This window comes from Rhipicephalus sanguineus, chromosome 3 (genome assembly GCF_013339695.2).
Source record: "Rhipicephalus sanguineus isolate Rsan-2018 chromosome 3, BIME_Rsan_1.4, whole genome shotgun sequence".
NCBI lineage: Eukaryota > Metazoa > Arthropoda > Arachnida > Ixodida > Ixodidae > Rhipicephalus > Rhipicephalus sanguineus.
Window position 1 is genome coordinate 88,227,765 of NC_051178.1, and position 16,777 is coordinate 88,244,541.

The 16,777-nt window shown below is 45.0% G+C and overlaps 1 protein-coding gene across 1 annotated transcript in view; it reads left to right on the plus strand.

Moving 5' to 3' along the window:
- Nucleotides 1-2,123: 2,123 nt before the first annotated feature.
- The window catches only part of LOC119385647 (cholinesterase 1), a 29,526-nt gene continuing 14,872 nt past the window's right edge, over nucleotides 2,124-16,777 (plus strand). The window contains exon 1 of the mRNA XM_049414051.1: nucleotides 2,124-2,140. Coding sequence (XP_049270008.1) covers nucleotides 2,124-2,140 — 17 coding nt within the window. The remainder of the gene's footprint in view (nucleotides 2,141-16,777) is intronic.

The window sequence follows — 16,777 nt, forward strand, 5'->3', positions numbered from 1 at the left end:
CTTTGATAATTCGTTTAACTTACATTTGAGGGCACAAAGCGCCGCGCGTTTGGCGGCAGTCACGTGGTATTTTTTTTAATTCGCGCGCTTTAAAGAAAGGCCGGAAAAAATTAAGCAGGGGAGTTATCTTAACATAGAATGAAAAATTCGATTATCCTGAACAAGCGCTACAACTTCGATATTGAAAACGTTTCTCTAGAGTTACTATTTAAAAATTTCATTAAGCAATCTTTGTTAATTGCCGAGCTTGGCGGATTGGAAAAAATGTTCTGACGCGCTCTATATGGCTCAAAACAATACTGCGCTAAATGGAGACGCGTAGCGCCTATGCTTAATTATTTATTACTTGGTGCTGTTTAGCTGAAACACCCTGTATAGCACGGCCTTTGAGGCTGGTCGTGCAGCTATTTGCTTGGTCTCGCGCAACACGTATTGTATCTGCGAAGCAAGTGATTGGGTCTGTTGCTCCCTACGTCACTGTTTCTGAAACTATGGAAGCGATTATGCAGTACTACACGCGATAGCACTGACGCGACTTTGTAGTTATTTTTTTATAAATTTAAATATGAAAAAAATATGGGAAAGTAGGCTACGTTAAAGCCGGCTATCCCATCATCATGATAGTAGTGTTGAAGAAATACACCAAGACAAGAAAATTAGGAGGAATAAAAGAATAAGAAAATAAAAAATAATCAGAGGCATTTTGTGCATGTACAATATGTGGCGTATAAAGCATCTTTGTATGTCCCAGCTATCCCATGTCCCAGCTATCTTTAGCCAAGGGTTCAAAAATACAATATTAGAGCCAGGCGAGTGAAATCAGTTGCAAATTGCTGACAGTCATTTTGCGCACTACAGACAAATTTTTGTTTGGTAATTTAACTAATTTGTTCATTAGAATTATTTTACTAAATCGCTAAACATTGACTTTAGGCAAGACCTGAGACTTGCCAAGGTCGAGAGCGTCTTCAGAAAGCCCAATTGCATTATTTGCTATAAAGAAAGTCTCACGTATACCATTTTTTCCAAGCTGCAAAGAAAGCCCGCGAAATACAAAAGAACCACGTGAATAGCGCATGCGCGCAGCGAACATGCTGGTCTCAGCCGTGGTTTGAGCGAGCGAAATGAGCTGCGGCCGCGACACGCCGGCTCCGTTGCAGCGGTAGGCCGATAGGTTAACGGTGGTTTCTTGGCCCGCGTGACGGTGCAAGTTGTACCGAGCGCGGGCCAAGAAACCACCGTTAACTTATCGGAAAGAATACAATCGGGCACGCATCTACGAAGCTTAGTTCTGGGTGACCATCTAGTCTTTTTTCTTTGCGTGCAAGAGATCATTTCAACTTCGTGAAGTGTTCAGTACCTTCCTGCATGACGAAAAACACCAGAGGGGCACTAACGTACCTTATCGTACCTGATTTGTAGAGCACTACATGCACTTCAATCTATTGCCAGTGTATTCCACAGAATAGAAAATTTTCATTACATTAAAGGGTTAGTTGATTCGGCGCAAAATGCTTATGCTCTGCCAGAACAAACAAACTAGCGTGACTAAGACGACTGGTCGACGGCACTGAACCTGCGGTTAGATTGTTTCAATGTTTTCCAACGGTGCGGCTACATTTATCGGACGCGACTACCTTCGACCAAAACTGAAGTGAACACATCACGGTATCGCACTCAAGTTACCTTACTCGGTAGGCTTTGTGATGTATAGGACGGCAACATGCTAGGTGTAGACGGAAGCCGATCGAGCTGAAAGAGGCGTCCGAAATTCTTCGCAGGAGCGCATAAATGAAAGAATAACAGGACTACTGTGCATTATTAAAGCACTGCTCCCATCATCAGATTTCTTTCTCTGCGAGAGTAACTATCTGCTGCTTTTTTTGTAGGCCCGTTCTCCGTTACTATACTGAAGCGCGTTCCTCATATTCATAGTGTGGTACTGGCACGTAAAACCCGACGAATTGTTATTACTCTTGAAGGCTTTTTGTGCTTATGTCAAATTTCAGTATTACCACTCTACTCTAAACAAATGAAATTTCGTTGCCACCTAAACACGAATGCTCCAACAAAAATATTGTAACGCATAACTCACCTTCACTTAGAGCGCTGTTGGTAGAACCATGAGGCCTGGCTCCTGGTACGCAGACACCAAGCCATGCTGATACGCAGATGCTCGATCGGTGAATCGGTCGCCCAAGAACATCTGCAGGAAGACGCGGAGTGCCCACCGCGGGAAGAAGCCGCACGAATCGTTGCCAACACAGAGTTAAACCGTTGTTACTTGTCGACCATGCGGCTTTGCCTTTTATACCAATGTCGCTCCCACACGCATGCGCAAAGTGCTTCAAGAATGGAACATTTGTGACGCTTTTTTATTTGGCTGCTGCACGCAAAGTCTGGTCTGACATGAACGCTATCAGAATCCAGTCGTAATTTAGTTTTTATTTAAATTTTCGTTTTTATTTGTCCAGCAAGCGTCACGATTTCTTTGGGCTTGCCGATGCTTCCTGTACGCGGGAGTGAAGAACAACGCGCGCGCTTTTACGTGGCCGTATTATAACTACGTGCAGTTTGCATGTCTTAAAGAAGGGGTGACAAAAAATTTGTGAACCTTTTTTTTTTCCCCAATCAGTGGCGACAGTCTCGTTAATAACGGCAACGAAACTCATTTGCCCCAGCGCGAGACGAATGTTTATTTATATGCTCCTATGTTAGGACCTGAGGCAGTTTCGATTTCGAAGAGCACTCCAGAGTCCCGTGACGTAGTCGGCCTACTCGTTAAAGAAGTACTGACATGAATTTTAAACATTTTCGGATTGTTGCTGGAAATAAAAATTCGGCAGATCCCATGCTTTCTGGGAATCGGTTTCATGCGAAGCAGTCAGCGAGTACTTCTATGCTGTATTTTATGGCTTTGAGCCAAGCGTTACGAGGTTGATCAAGGTGATTTTGTAAGTGTAGTAGCTGTGTGCACATATTGGGTTTACCAGACACGTCGACAACGCTGGCGTTTACAGTGTAACTTATGGTGCGACGTAACGTCAGCCCTCACGTTAGAGTACATACGTCACTATTATCGAAACTAAATGCACTTTACGGTGCAATCATGGGAATATCATACGTAGCTTTCGTTAATGTATTCTTCCGGGGTCGAGCAATGCTTCATTATAGTTTGCTGAACCGTGGGAATACAAATGCAATATTTGTTAGACTGCTATAAAAGCGGAGCCAACACTGGAACCAGAGACGTTAACCTGACATGACGCCTTTATCGTAGGAGTACATGTTTGTTGCATTGTTACACAATTATATACCCAGTACCACAACCACAATTGATAATGCACCGACATTACGCCTGCATTGGGTGTTTTTCCGAAGCAGTTTCTAGACCTGCCGTGGCTCTGTGGTAGAATACCTGATTGTCACGCAGAATCCTTAGGTTCTATTGCCGCTGAGATCCTAGTTTTTATTCTTTCCATTCGAGCTCATCGCTGCCGATATCACTTTTTCTTAATACTCTGGCATTTTAATTACCAATGTGTGTTCTCGCCGTTCCTGGGTAGATATAAACTGGCAATCATCTGTGGCGCATACCCGTACACCGCGGCCCGTGGTAAAGGGTGTGTGCCACGCGTGTCTGGAGGAAAGGGTTTGCCGAGGTACGCGACAGGATTTTCACGTCGTTCATGTCATGACACGACAGTCATATTCGTCAAATCCTCTTACCTTCCCATGCAAATTTTGGTCTACACCAAGTTAAAGAGGCGATCATGAGAGCACCCAGAGGTAGGCAGCTAGATAGATAGATAGATAGATAGATAGATAGATAGATAGATAGATAGATAGATAGATAGATAGATAGATAGATAGATAGATAGATAGATAGATAGATAGATAGATAGATAGATAGATAGATAGATAGATAGATAGATAGATAGATAGAAACGCTCATAGTGCCAAAGGTTCGCTAAGAAATGCAGCAAATAAGGGAATTACTAAGCAGTAATCCGAATAAAAGTGACCTATCAGTTGTGAGCATGACTCAGCCGGAGTGACATTCAAATTCGTCAATTGAGCGAATTGGTTAAGCATCATGTCATGATTCCTGCGTAGGTGGCGGTTCAAAATTCCGTGATAGAGCGTTTGATTCTTCGACGCAGACGGGAAGTGGCACGCAGCGTTCACACTACCGCACAAGCATTCTTCGTTGTCAAATTCTTCGGTAGCTCTTTTGCGCACTCCTTGAAATGGGTAGCGTTCCGTATGTGTCAGTCTTGCGACAGTAAATGAAGCTGTTCATTGCCGCTTGATGACCCTCTACAGATCCTACCACGAACGTGTGCTATGAACTCGCGGCTTCTTTAATGTATGTTGTCACTAACAGTTACACAACGTGTGTACGGGCTCCACGACGTTGCTCCGTGTACTGCTTCGAAGACGGTTATTTCTGTGCGAGGCACGGGCGCAACATTTTCATCGCTAGTGCAGGTTTTCATAAGAAAAAAAATGACCTTTTAAGGCAGAGATATCTAGTCGCGTACTTCACTTGGTCGTCGTCCATGCAGAGAGGAATGCAGTGGTATAGTCGTTAGAGTATACTCTGATGGGGTGGTGAATACGTCACGCCATCTATCTATGCAGCCATGTGCAAATAAGACATCAGGTCTCTGTTGAACATTTAAACGAGGCCACTTACTTTTTGTTGGCAAACAGAAGAGAAAAAAGCCGCAGTTTCGCATCAAGTTTGAAGCAATGATGCAATAGCAACAATTTTGAGTGTTATGTGAAGTAAGGCTAAAAGTTATATACTTTAGCAACCAGCCCGGCGTAACTGAAGAATACGCCGCGTAAGGAAACGCAGCCGCTGCAACGTGCGCAGCGCCCTTTGTCGCAAACCAACGCCGAGAACAGCGCTTAGAAGGGTATGAGCCGTCTCCTGATCTCTGTGAAAACAAAGCGTGCGTGATCGCGCCCGACCGGGCAAAGCACGAAGTTTCAGCAAGAGCCATGCAGACCCCCCGCTTACTCCAAGTTTTTGTCTCGGGGCTTTTGACTGGCACAGACAATTCAGCGAACACACACACACACACACACACACACACACACACACACACACACACACACGCGCACACACACACACACACACACACACACACACACACACTCACACACACACACACACACACACACACACACACACACACACACACACACACACACACATATACAGGGTGTCCCAGCTATCGCGCAGCACGATTTAAAAAAGAGGAACGGCGTTACGCGAAGCAAACGTACAGCATATTGCTCCTAGTACAGTGCTGTAGCCTCTGATATTTTTTTCGTTAATGAGGTTTAATTAATTAGTCATAACTATATTTTTAACTCGACAAGTACTCACCTAATTGTCAAAATGTCAATGAGGCGTATGTAGGCACGTTCAAAGGACATCTAACTGCGCAATTTTTAACAACGTACTAATTACGTGCTCATTTTTACCGGCTGATAAAGTAAGCCCGCGAAATATGAAAAATAACACGTGACTACGCTCCCACCCGCAAAGGAAACCAGCGCCCTCAAATAAGCGTACTGCAAACAACCGTCCGTTGCGAGAGACAGCGTTCCGCATTTTGGCAAGGGTACAGGTCGGGCGCCAACGACATGCGTGCAATTTCACTGGGATTCATTCCGTTCGATAGTACGCCGCAATCATCCATATCTCACGGCCGACTGTTCTCATTGATAACGCGGCAGATGTTCTGATTACGGCCTGACTCTGTAAAACCAAGCGGTGCGTTGCTTAGGCCGGGGAGTGGCAGATAGGGCGATGCGTTTTTTTTTTTCTGCCTTTTTTCCTTGATACTGTCTACTTCATAGGGAGCCTGTTTGGGGGCGCTGGTTCCCGACGCCCGCAACAGTCTAGTCACGTGTCACTTTTCATATTTCGCGGGCTTTCTTGATCAAGCGGAATAAATGAGCGCGCAATTAGCACGTCGTTGAAAGTAGCGCAGTTAGATGCCATTTGAACATGCCTACACACGCCTTATTGACATTTTGACAGTTAGGTGAGTACTTGTCGAGTTACAAATATAATTATTACTAATTAATTAAACCTCATTAACGAAAAAAATAGCAGTGGCTACTCCAGTGTACTAGGAACAATATTCAGTAGGTTTCCTTCGCGTAACGCCGGTCCTCTTTCTTTCAATCGCGCTGCGTGATAGCTGGGACACCCTGTATATATATATATCGCCATAAATGTACAGATTTCCTTCAAAGTGCTGTAAAACGCTCCTGCGTGAAACTGGGACTCTGTAAGTATTTTTTCGAGGAGTTACATACTGCTGCCTGTAGTGAGCCCGCAATGAAAAAAAAAACGATGTGTCGAATCACCTTACCCCGAAGAAGCACAAGTGGAGGAGCAGTGATAATAAAAATATTTTTTCCTGTATCTGCAAATTTAACCGTGTTGCGTGCTCGGCTGTTTTGAGTCCTTAGAAGAACTCAAAATTAGCAACCAGTGTTCACAACCTGCGCGAGAGCATGTACATCGAAACCAATAATTAAAAGGGTAACCTACTCATGAAACAAAAATTCGCCGATGGTGGGCTGGGGTGCTTGAGATTGACATTCCTAAGTCATCACAGGCAAATCACCGCTATTCGTAAAGCGGGATCTATACAACAATTGCGCATAGGTCGGCAAAAAAATTGGAGCTCACTCAGACTCACTGAAGAAATACATTTTGCTCCGAAGGCTCACTCGGACTCAGACTCAACAATTTTCGTCAATCGGACTCACTCAGACTCACTAAATGTTTTCTCAACCGGACTAACTCGGACTCAAACTCACCAACATATTGCTCAGCCGGACTCACTCAGACTCAGACTCACGGATTGACCTGTATCTGAGTGAGTCTGAGTGAGTCGATTCATGAGTCTGTTAGCGTTAAATTAGCTTTTTCGGTCATGGTGCCAATGCTCTTTAGCGCCAATATCTCACGTAATCGGTGCTCTACGAAGTGCCTTTTGATCTTGCACCATCAAACACGTATTATAAGTGGCTTAAATTATGCAAGGACATATTTATGAAATACGCGACTCACATGAGATATATTATCAAGAACTTCCCGTGAAAGAGTTTGCACGGGGAGGTCACCCCCCGCCCCCGTCCACACACACACACACCTCACACCTCTGATCAATAAATATTGAGGTGGCGCATGAACGCTCGTGCGTTGCCATATGTGTGAATAGACTTGGGTATAATGGTAAGCGGATATAAGACTGATGGAAATGCTCAATCATGAGTAGATATGACCATAGGTCGGCAATAGACGGTGTAGCCCACTCAGACTCACTCAAGAAATATATTTTGTGCTTAGGGCTCACTCGTATTCAGACTCACCAATATGTTTCTCAACCGGACGCACCTGGACTCAGGCTGACTAAAATTTTCCTCAGTCGGACTCACTCCGGCTCTAACACACCAAAACATTACATACCCGGACTCGCTCAGAGTCGGACTCATGGCCCGATCTGAGTCTGAATGAGTTTGAGTGAGTCGACTCATGAGCGAGTTTGCCGACATGTGCAATTTCGTATTACCGGTACTAACATACGGGGCTGAAAACTTGGAGGATAACAAGGAAACTCGAGAAAAAAGTGAAGTACCGCGCAATGTATGACGGAAGAAAAAAATGGCCCGCATTAAGACACCGAATGATACGTAGAGGAAATAAGGGAACAAACAGGCGTTGTCGACGTCCGAGTTAACATCATCAGAAAAAAGTGCACTTGCGCAGGTCACTAATACGAAGGACCGATACTTGATGTGCCGTTATTACGGCGTAACGGATACCAAGAGAACAGAAACGAAGTCAATGACAGCAGAGTGTTAGGTCGAGGTGATGAAATTGAGAGTGTCGCAGGAATAAAGTGCAATCAGCTGTCGCAGGATAGAGGGAATGGGAGATCGTTAGAGAAAACTCCAGTTCTGAAGTGGTCACTGAATAGGTTGAAGATGATGATAATTATGTTTATGGTGCTCACAGAGGCGTTTCTTGGATTGACCGAAAGAGGGCTTAATCACAGCTGAATGAACAGTGTGCCCTAGCTGTTGAATATACAGAGTTAAGTGGATTTAACGTAACCTAGCGTTCTAAGCTATAAGCCCTGATGAAAAACGTCAAATCAGTTAAAACGGTAGTTTTTTATTGTCAACTCATAAAACTGCTAATGTGATCGTTTACACTTAATTGTATTGCAAAAATGAAAGCTCAGAAGCTTTCCATTGAGGCTGGTTCAACATTGTCTGCTCGGTGCACCGGTGTACGAACAATGAGCTACACAAGTATTAAGCCTCTAATCGTGCTGCGGATTTCCCAACCTACACTCTAAAAAATCCCATGCTTACCTAAGCGTGAATTTTCGAAATTTTTATACGCTTGAGCTACTCGTGACATTTCTCCCCGCTTACGGACAACGCCTATAGGCGTTGACCGGCAACGTCCTCTTCACGCATGCCAGGCGTGACATGACCCCCTTTTCCCACGTTTATATTGGCGTGACCGTTTTTCACGCTTAAAGACGGCGCCGAGGATCTGCGCCAGAGGAGAAAAGAGACGGAGTGGGGCGAGCCCCACTCCCTCTCCTGTCTCTCCTTGGGCGCAGACACTAGCGAGCTTGAAGCAGCGTTCGCTGTCGTCTTCGGTCGCTTCCCCGAAGCGAGCTTTGCTCACAAACCTGTCCTTTCCTCTTGACCTTGGCAGCAGGCAGGCGAAGTAGGTGCTGAATGTTCTGCATAGAGATTGCGCAAGACACTCCCGCCGTTGACACTGAAACTAATCCATTAACAAGCGCTTTGGGTAAGCCCTGGTCGACAATTTCATCGGTATGCAAGCCCTTCCCTATTTCTTTGCACAAAGGGGTAATGCCCTTTCAAAAACGCTGTGCCGCGCCTTGTGTTGGAAGATAGTGAACCATGACCACCATATATGAAACTATAGGACAGCATTCCCAGAATTTAGCTTTCCACGTTGTCCAAAATACATTTTCATATTATTTTTCCGTGGCGTTCTATCAAGCCAACACGAAGATTGTAAGCAGCAAAAGAAATACGACCCATATATTTTTCCTTTTATTTGTGAAATATAAACTCCCTCAATATGCGATGGAACGAAGCAGTGGCTCAAAGAAGTTGCAGAGCTGACACCTGAAATATTTTCATAATTCTTAAGACGTCGTTTCTTTAAATCCGCAACGCGGTAAGTAAGTTCTTCAATCTTTTTGTAGGCCCCTGACACTTCCTTGCTCGAGCCCGGCTTGACGACTGATTGGACAAAGCCAAGCAATTGGCCATACGCTGCCCGATACGTTAGGTCTTTCATGTAGTACATGCATAAACACATCACTAGTGCTTTCTCTGGAGAGGTCTCTGCCCTCATTTGAATGGTCTCCTGTTCGCTGCCGCAGATAAGGAGCTTTCTTTCGCCCCAAACAATGCACGGTCCAATGTAATCACTTGGGGGCGTCTGTAAAAAAAAAATCATTTCCTTAACCAAACATCAATGCTACAGGTGAAAAAGACATTTCAACTACACTGTTAAGGTAACCAATTATCGCTTGCTTTTACAGCAGTTCTTACCTATATATTCCAGTGGCCCATGAATGGCAGGTGCGTAGGTGCGTGGCCACAGTAAATACACCATCCGAGTGGAAAAGCCACTCCTGAGCCGTCGGACCTCGGTGGTTTTCTCTCATAAACTCGGAACACTCAAAGTCGGTGTGCTTGCACCGCCCGCGTTGCACGCCGAGAATATCTTCTGAAGTGAACATGGCGATACAGACGCTCTTCGGCAGTGTGGCTGGCGCGGCAGCCTCCCGAAATAAAGTTCCGTATTCCTCGCAAAAGAAGCGGGGACCACGGGGAGAACCCGCATGCGCATGCGCATGAACCACGGCATGCAGCCTTGCTTCCACGCTGACCTGAAGGGACGTCACGCTTATTTTTGGTCACGTGGTGCTTGAAACAATATCCACAGCTCATTTACATGCGCATCACGCTTAAATTAACAGTTTAGCGTGATATGAAGCGCAGGATTTTTTTAGAGTGTATGGCGCGAGGAAGCAAAAGAAACGCGGATACCATGAGAATAAATTGCTTGACTCGTATCCCACGAAGTAAAATACACTGCACTGAAACATTTCACGTGCAACAGCAGCGCCAGAAGACAGCCTAGGGAGCAGAAGCAAGATCGGAGGGGCGGAATAAACTTCCGCCGTGGTAACTGGAATACCTCATCGCAAAGCAATAGCGTCCGTAATCAGGAAAAGTTCACACGCGCATAGCATGCGCATGTGAACTTTTCCAGATTACGTAAGGACTAACTTATGCTTGCAATAGAACATTCTCAAGCTTAATTTCGGCGAACATTAGTGCGTGACACTCCCGCGTTAACGACGAAGCATAAATGTGTGGTTGTGTTCAACGGGTCGTATCTTTTTGCCCTCCAGTGACGCATGTTCGCGACTTTGGACTAATAAATGTTAGTACTGCCCTCTAAATTCTGTGAAGTGCTTATTGGTAGTATCGCATGACTGAATTTGTGGCGATGAGGGACAACGTAGCCAAAGGCACCGAATAGGTGTGCTATAGAGGTTGTCTGAACAGGAAAAACTCAGAGGGTCCCTTATGCAATCGCCTAAGACGACTCGAAGACGAAAGCCATTTTCTTGTTCTTTTTCTTCTCGGTCGACGTGCAGATCCTCCCCTCCCCCGCCATATTCAAAAGCTTTGCGAGTTCAACGTGCTTTTGCACTGCCTCCTGGATCGCAGGCATTACAAGTTTTCTGCTCCTGATATGGTTTTGCAGAGCCTCCGTGATCGGCCCGCCTTTAATCAAGTGACGATGCCCTTGGATGTGGCCACTACGATGTGTCAAATTCTGGCGATCTGTGACGTCATGATGACGTCATGTTACACTAAGGTCATGTGAGTTTTGGTACGCCGACTGCACACACACACATATATTCACTTGAGTACCACGTGACTCTGAACCCACTTTTATTACTTTTTTTGCATCCTTCAACGCAAACGCCGGTCTCGCGAAGTATCGAGAAATATTGCCAAATCTCGAAGACGCCGACGGTCACTTTTCGCATTTGATGAGGCATCTAAGGCTTTCGCCATAATAGGGGCCTCATACCGGTTAGTTGATGTTTCGATGGGTGGTATATTCGTCAAAGGCGCCATATGTTTGAGAGGGTTGGTCATTGACGCCTTTGAACAAGATAGGCTCACCTACGAAAACATCGGCTAGCCTGCCTTATGCCCTTAATCTTCCCCTGCACTTCGGATTTTCTCACTATGATTGCGCACTACAAATAAATGGGCAGTACACATCATTCTGTGGTGATCGTGTCTACGAAACATGAATGGCTGCTTCGCAGAAGGGCGGCCAAAATTTGATACAGAAGGTGATGCCTTTCTGAGGGAGCCGGGCTTTCTGCGAATGTGAGCCACGGACTGCAGCTCTGTGATCGAGTCACTGACTATGACACGCAACTTTAGTTAACCCTCTAATCTGAGACGCTCAGTGACGCCACTAGAATAGTGCCGCAATGAAAAATAGCGATAAAAACAGGCGGGACCCATCACGTGAATATTACAACGTACTGAGGCTACAGTGTCCACAAGAAAGCGGAAAAAAAACTAACTTCGCTTGTGGACTCTTGCCGAGGTAAAGACACAGAGTGCCTGAGTTGGCAGTGGTGCTGATCTTCTGGAAATGCGGTAACAGGACAGTTCAACATCTTTCGACTCTTCTTATTATTAACTGATTTACAAAAAAATCATTCTTAAAACCTTAGCTAGATGGCACCTACAACTTTAGGTGTAATCGAAACAATGTTTTGCAAAGAACACGCACTTTTTTCACGGTAAAGAAGCATTGATCACAGAGAACAAGAAGACATGCGTTTCGAGACTCTTGCAGATGCCTTGTTTACATAAGCAACAGAAAATTTTCAAAATGTAACAAAAGTTTTCAATGGATTTCGTGAAGGGCCTGTTAACGTACGTTGTCTAGTGATGCAGAACTATCGATGGTACTATCGACACTATCGATAGCTGAGTCACTATCGAACTATCGATGGTAACAGATACTATCGATAGCGCTATCGATAGTAAGTACTATCGATAGTTTAAAATCAACAGCGTGAACTCATTGCAGAATAAACTTGGTTCCCCGCGCGCGTGGTACATAGTGGAGCCGGAGAAGCAGGCTAAAGGGCAAGGAAGTTGACATGCTTGTGTTCTTCACCAGAGTGCTTCGCTAACACATGGTCATAAAGTCAAACTATTAAGCTGCAGCGGAAAGGAAGCCGTTTAATGGGGTGCAACTGCGCGGCTTCAGATTTATATTGCATTTTATGATTTCATAATAAAAAATATCAAAAACTAAGTTTGTTAAATAGACAATTTGAGAATTGGGGACCCAAGACGCAGGGTCCCCATGCTGCGTTGGGCAGTCTGCGCTTGCGTTCGGGTGATCAGCAGAGTTTGAGAATTGGGCCAACGCAGGCAGCGCGTTGGGTCAAGCGCACGGAGCGCCACACGTGACGAAGTTAAAATCATGCGAGATGCGGGCCATACTGCGCCGTGGCGCGCGCTGCGTCGGTGTCTTCTCGCTGGTGACCCAAGACGTGTTGGGGATCAACGCTAGTTTTCAATTTTAGCGTCTTCATTCAACGCGAGAGCAAGAGCCCAAGAGTGGCTTGGGTTCTGCGCGTGCGTCCTGGCTGCTCGCAAGCCCCTTGGGTCCCCAAGCTCCTTGGGGCCCCCATTCTCAAACTCTCTATTATCAGATGTAACTGGTTGCTTTTAAATATTAATTTATTGATGGACATATGCCGCCATTTTCACTGCGCAAATAATTTCTCTTGCCAAAAATTTGCTAATAAATTAAGCGAAGCTCATAGTAGGCTATCGCGAATATTCTGGCAATTTGGCCGGCCAGCAACGGCATCATTATTTGCATCACTATGGATAGTTTGTCACGTCGTCTTGACGGTGAATAATGCTGCAGCAACACTGGGACATACGAAGCTCTTTATTTTGTCGAACTTGTGCCCAGAAAATCAAAACTCAGAATACAAGCCATACACGCTGCGCACTGATAGAGGCGAGAACGGTCGCCGGCCATCGAGTGATATGATAATCGGTGGAAAGCTTCGTCTTTTATACATCAGTCATCAAACCTTCCAGCGTTATCGCTGGCTAAGCTCTCGAATAAACTTGACTGTTCGCGTCCGGCGCGTAATCTTAACAAAATGATCCCAAACAATCGCGATGCTTCTCAAACATTGCGGCGCGCTCTGCGTCAGACGCCGCGAACAGTCTTTGTTGGTGAAACCCGAATACATCAAAACGAAGCAATAAACATGCGTGGCAGTAATATCGCTAGTAATATTACCGATGGTACTACGTATTCGGCTATCGATAGTCTGTTTACATTATCGATAGTTTAAAAGAAACTATCGATGCTATCGATAGTTAATTTACCGATAGTTCTGCATCACTAACGTTGTCACGTAAAGAAACACGTTTTTGTTTTCGTTTCTTTTTTTCTGCTTTAAGCAGGCCGCAATAGCTTGGTTTCAATCCATGACTTCGCACAAATCTGCTGACTAGCAGATATTCATTGAGGCATTGAGGTGGGATTTGTCAGTGTATTCGATTTCATTTTATTTTCAGAAACACTGAGAAGAAAGGCGAGGGCGAGCTGTAAATTGTGTGCTGTGCTTAGTAACATAAGTTACTTAGGGCGTATTTTATTATGAGTTTGAGAAAGGAAAGCAACACGGTTGAAACTATGGCGCCTAACTAAAATACTTCAACGAAGGTTACTGAATAATAATCAGTATACAAATAAATTTGTGTCTTAGTTCAGTCGCTTATTGAACACGAAAAAGCGAAGTCTGTTAGCGACTGTAACACACGGCTTGGCGCTTTCACCCAGTTGTGCAATATAATGGGTTTGTAAACTGACGCCAACGAAAATGAGGGAAGTCAAGCCTGAGTATGCATAGTCCGAAACGCGCGACAATCATCATCATCAATTTAAGATGGTATTACCATCAATACCATCAATTTAAGATGGTATTATTTCTCAAAATTAGCTTCTATGATTCAAAACATGGCAGCGACAAAAGGCGTGCACGCCAACTTTAAAAGGAACCAGGGGAGGCCAACGGCAGTACGATCGGACGAAAAATATGGAAGAAACTCGGAAAATATTGAAAGAAAAGTGAGAGGAAGGGCAGAACACCCTTTCCAGATTCTGTCGTCTTGAAGAAGGACCGAGCCACTTTGCAACAAAACTATACTCGGGGACAACTTTCTGTGGCAATGAAGTGAAAGCTACGGGGGCGGAACTAACTGCTCAGTGTTACTGCGCCGAAGTAGTCCCCGATGAACTTGTTTGGGTTTCAGTTTCGGCGTACTGCTGATGTACTTTCCGGCGAAGAGCAGACAAGGTAAAACTATCGTACCGCTGCACTCTTGTCTTTCCAGTAACTTTTGCTGGTGATTCAGCCGCGAAACGAAGCCGAAACGAAACGTGTCGCTCGGGCGCTCGCACTCGCATGTGTATCCGAGTCTTTAAGGACAGATTACGTTTGTAAAACGCGCGGTAAATAAGCTCTCACGGCGTGCCTGTGACTGCCGATGGGTGCGCTTGGACGCCGGATATGCCGCGCAAAGCCGGGCTTACTCCGGAAGCAATTTGTGATTTTTCAGGAGTGCCTTCATTCGCGCATAGCCTGCGACTATTCCAAATCGAGGTTCCCGCTTTCTTTTTCGTTAAAATTTGTTTTCACTGACAAAATTGTTAAATGCAAAACACTCGTGCCATAGGTGCATATAGTTACGGCGCGTTGCATAAAGAGCGGTTTTAAATCCGAATCACTCACTTCTATATTCACACTCATCGGGGCTCCCGCACGCTCTTCTCATTTCCACTCGCAGTCGTCGATAGTCACATTCATACTCACATTCATCGGCACTCACTCAAGTTCATAAATATGCCCCACCTAAACTCATCGGCACTCACTTAAGTTCATACTTACATTTACTCACATTCATCGGCCCTCGTTCACGTTCATACTCACTCTACTCACACTCATCGATACTCACTCATTTACTCACTCCACTCACCCTCATTGATACTCACCCACTTTCATAATCACAAACTCACGCTCACAGGTACTCACTCACGTTCATTCTCACGTCCACTCACACTCGTCGATACTCACTCACATTCAACTCACGTCTGCTCACACTCTTCGGTACTCACTCACACTCATACTCACGTCCACTCACACTCGTCGATACTCACATTCATACTCACGTCTACTCCGGCTCATGAGTACTCACTCACGTTCATATTCACGCCTACTCACACTCATGAGCGCTCACTCACGTTCATACTCACTTCTACTCACACTCATGAATACTCACTCATGTTGATACTCATTTCTACTCACACTCGTGAGTACTCACGTTCACACTCATGTCTCTTCACACTAATGAGCACTCACTCACGTTCATACCCACGTCTAATCAAACTCATGACTACTCACTCCCGTTCATGCTCACTTCTATTCACACTCATGAGTACTCACTCACGTTCATACTCATTTCTAATCGCACTCATGGGTACTCACTCAAGTTCATACTCATTTCTACTCACACTCATAGGTACTCACTCACGTCTACTCACACACATGAGTACTCACGTTCATAGTCACGCCTACTCACATCATGAATGCCCACTCACGCTCACACTCACGTGTACTCACACTCATGAGTACTCACTCACGTTCATATTCACGCCTACTCACACTCATGAGCGCTCACTCACGTTGATACTCATTTCTACTCACTCATGAGTACTCACGTTCACACTCATGTCTCTTCACACTCATGAGCACTCACTCACGTTCATACTCACGTCTAATCAAACTCATGACTACTCACTCACGTTCATGCTCACTTCTACTCACACTCATGAGTACTCACTCACGTTCATACTCATTTCTACTCCCACTCATGGGTACTCACTCAAGTTCATACTCATTTCTACTCACACTCATAGGTACTCACTCACGTCTACTCACACACATGAGTACTCACGTTCATAGTCACGCCTACTCACATCATGAATGCCCACTCACGCTCACACTCACGTGTACTCACACTCATGAGTACTCACTCACGTTCATATTCACGCCTACTCACACTCATGAGCGCTCACTCACGTTGATACTCATTTCTACTCACTTATGAGTACTCACGTTCACACTCATGTCTCTTCACACTCATGAGCACTCACTCACGTTCATACTCACGTCTAATCAAACTCATGACTACTCACTCACGTTCATGCTCACTTCTACTCACACTCATGAGTACTCACTCACGTTCATACTCATTTCTACTCCCACTCATGGGTACTCATTCAAGTTCATACTCATTTCTACTCACACTCACGGGTACTCATTCACGTTCATACTCACTTCTACTCACACTCATCAGTACTCACTCACGTTCATACTCATTTCTACTCACACTCATGGGTACTCACTCACGTTCATACTCATTTCTACTCCCACTCATCAGTACTCACTCACGTTCATACTCATTTCTACTCACACTCATGGGTACTCACTCACGTTCATACTCACTTCTACTCACTCATGAGTACTCACTCACGTTT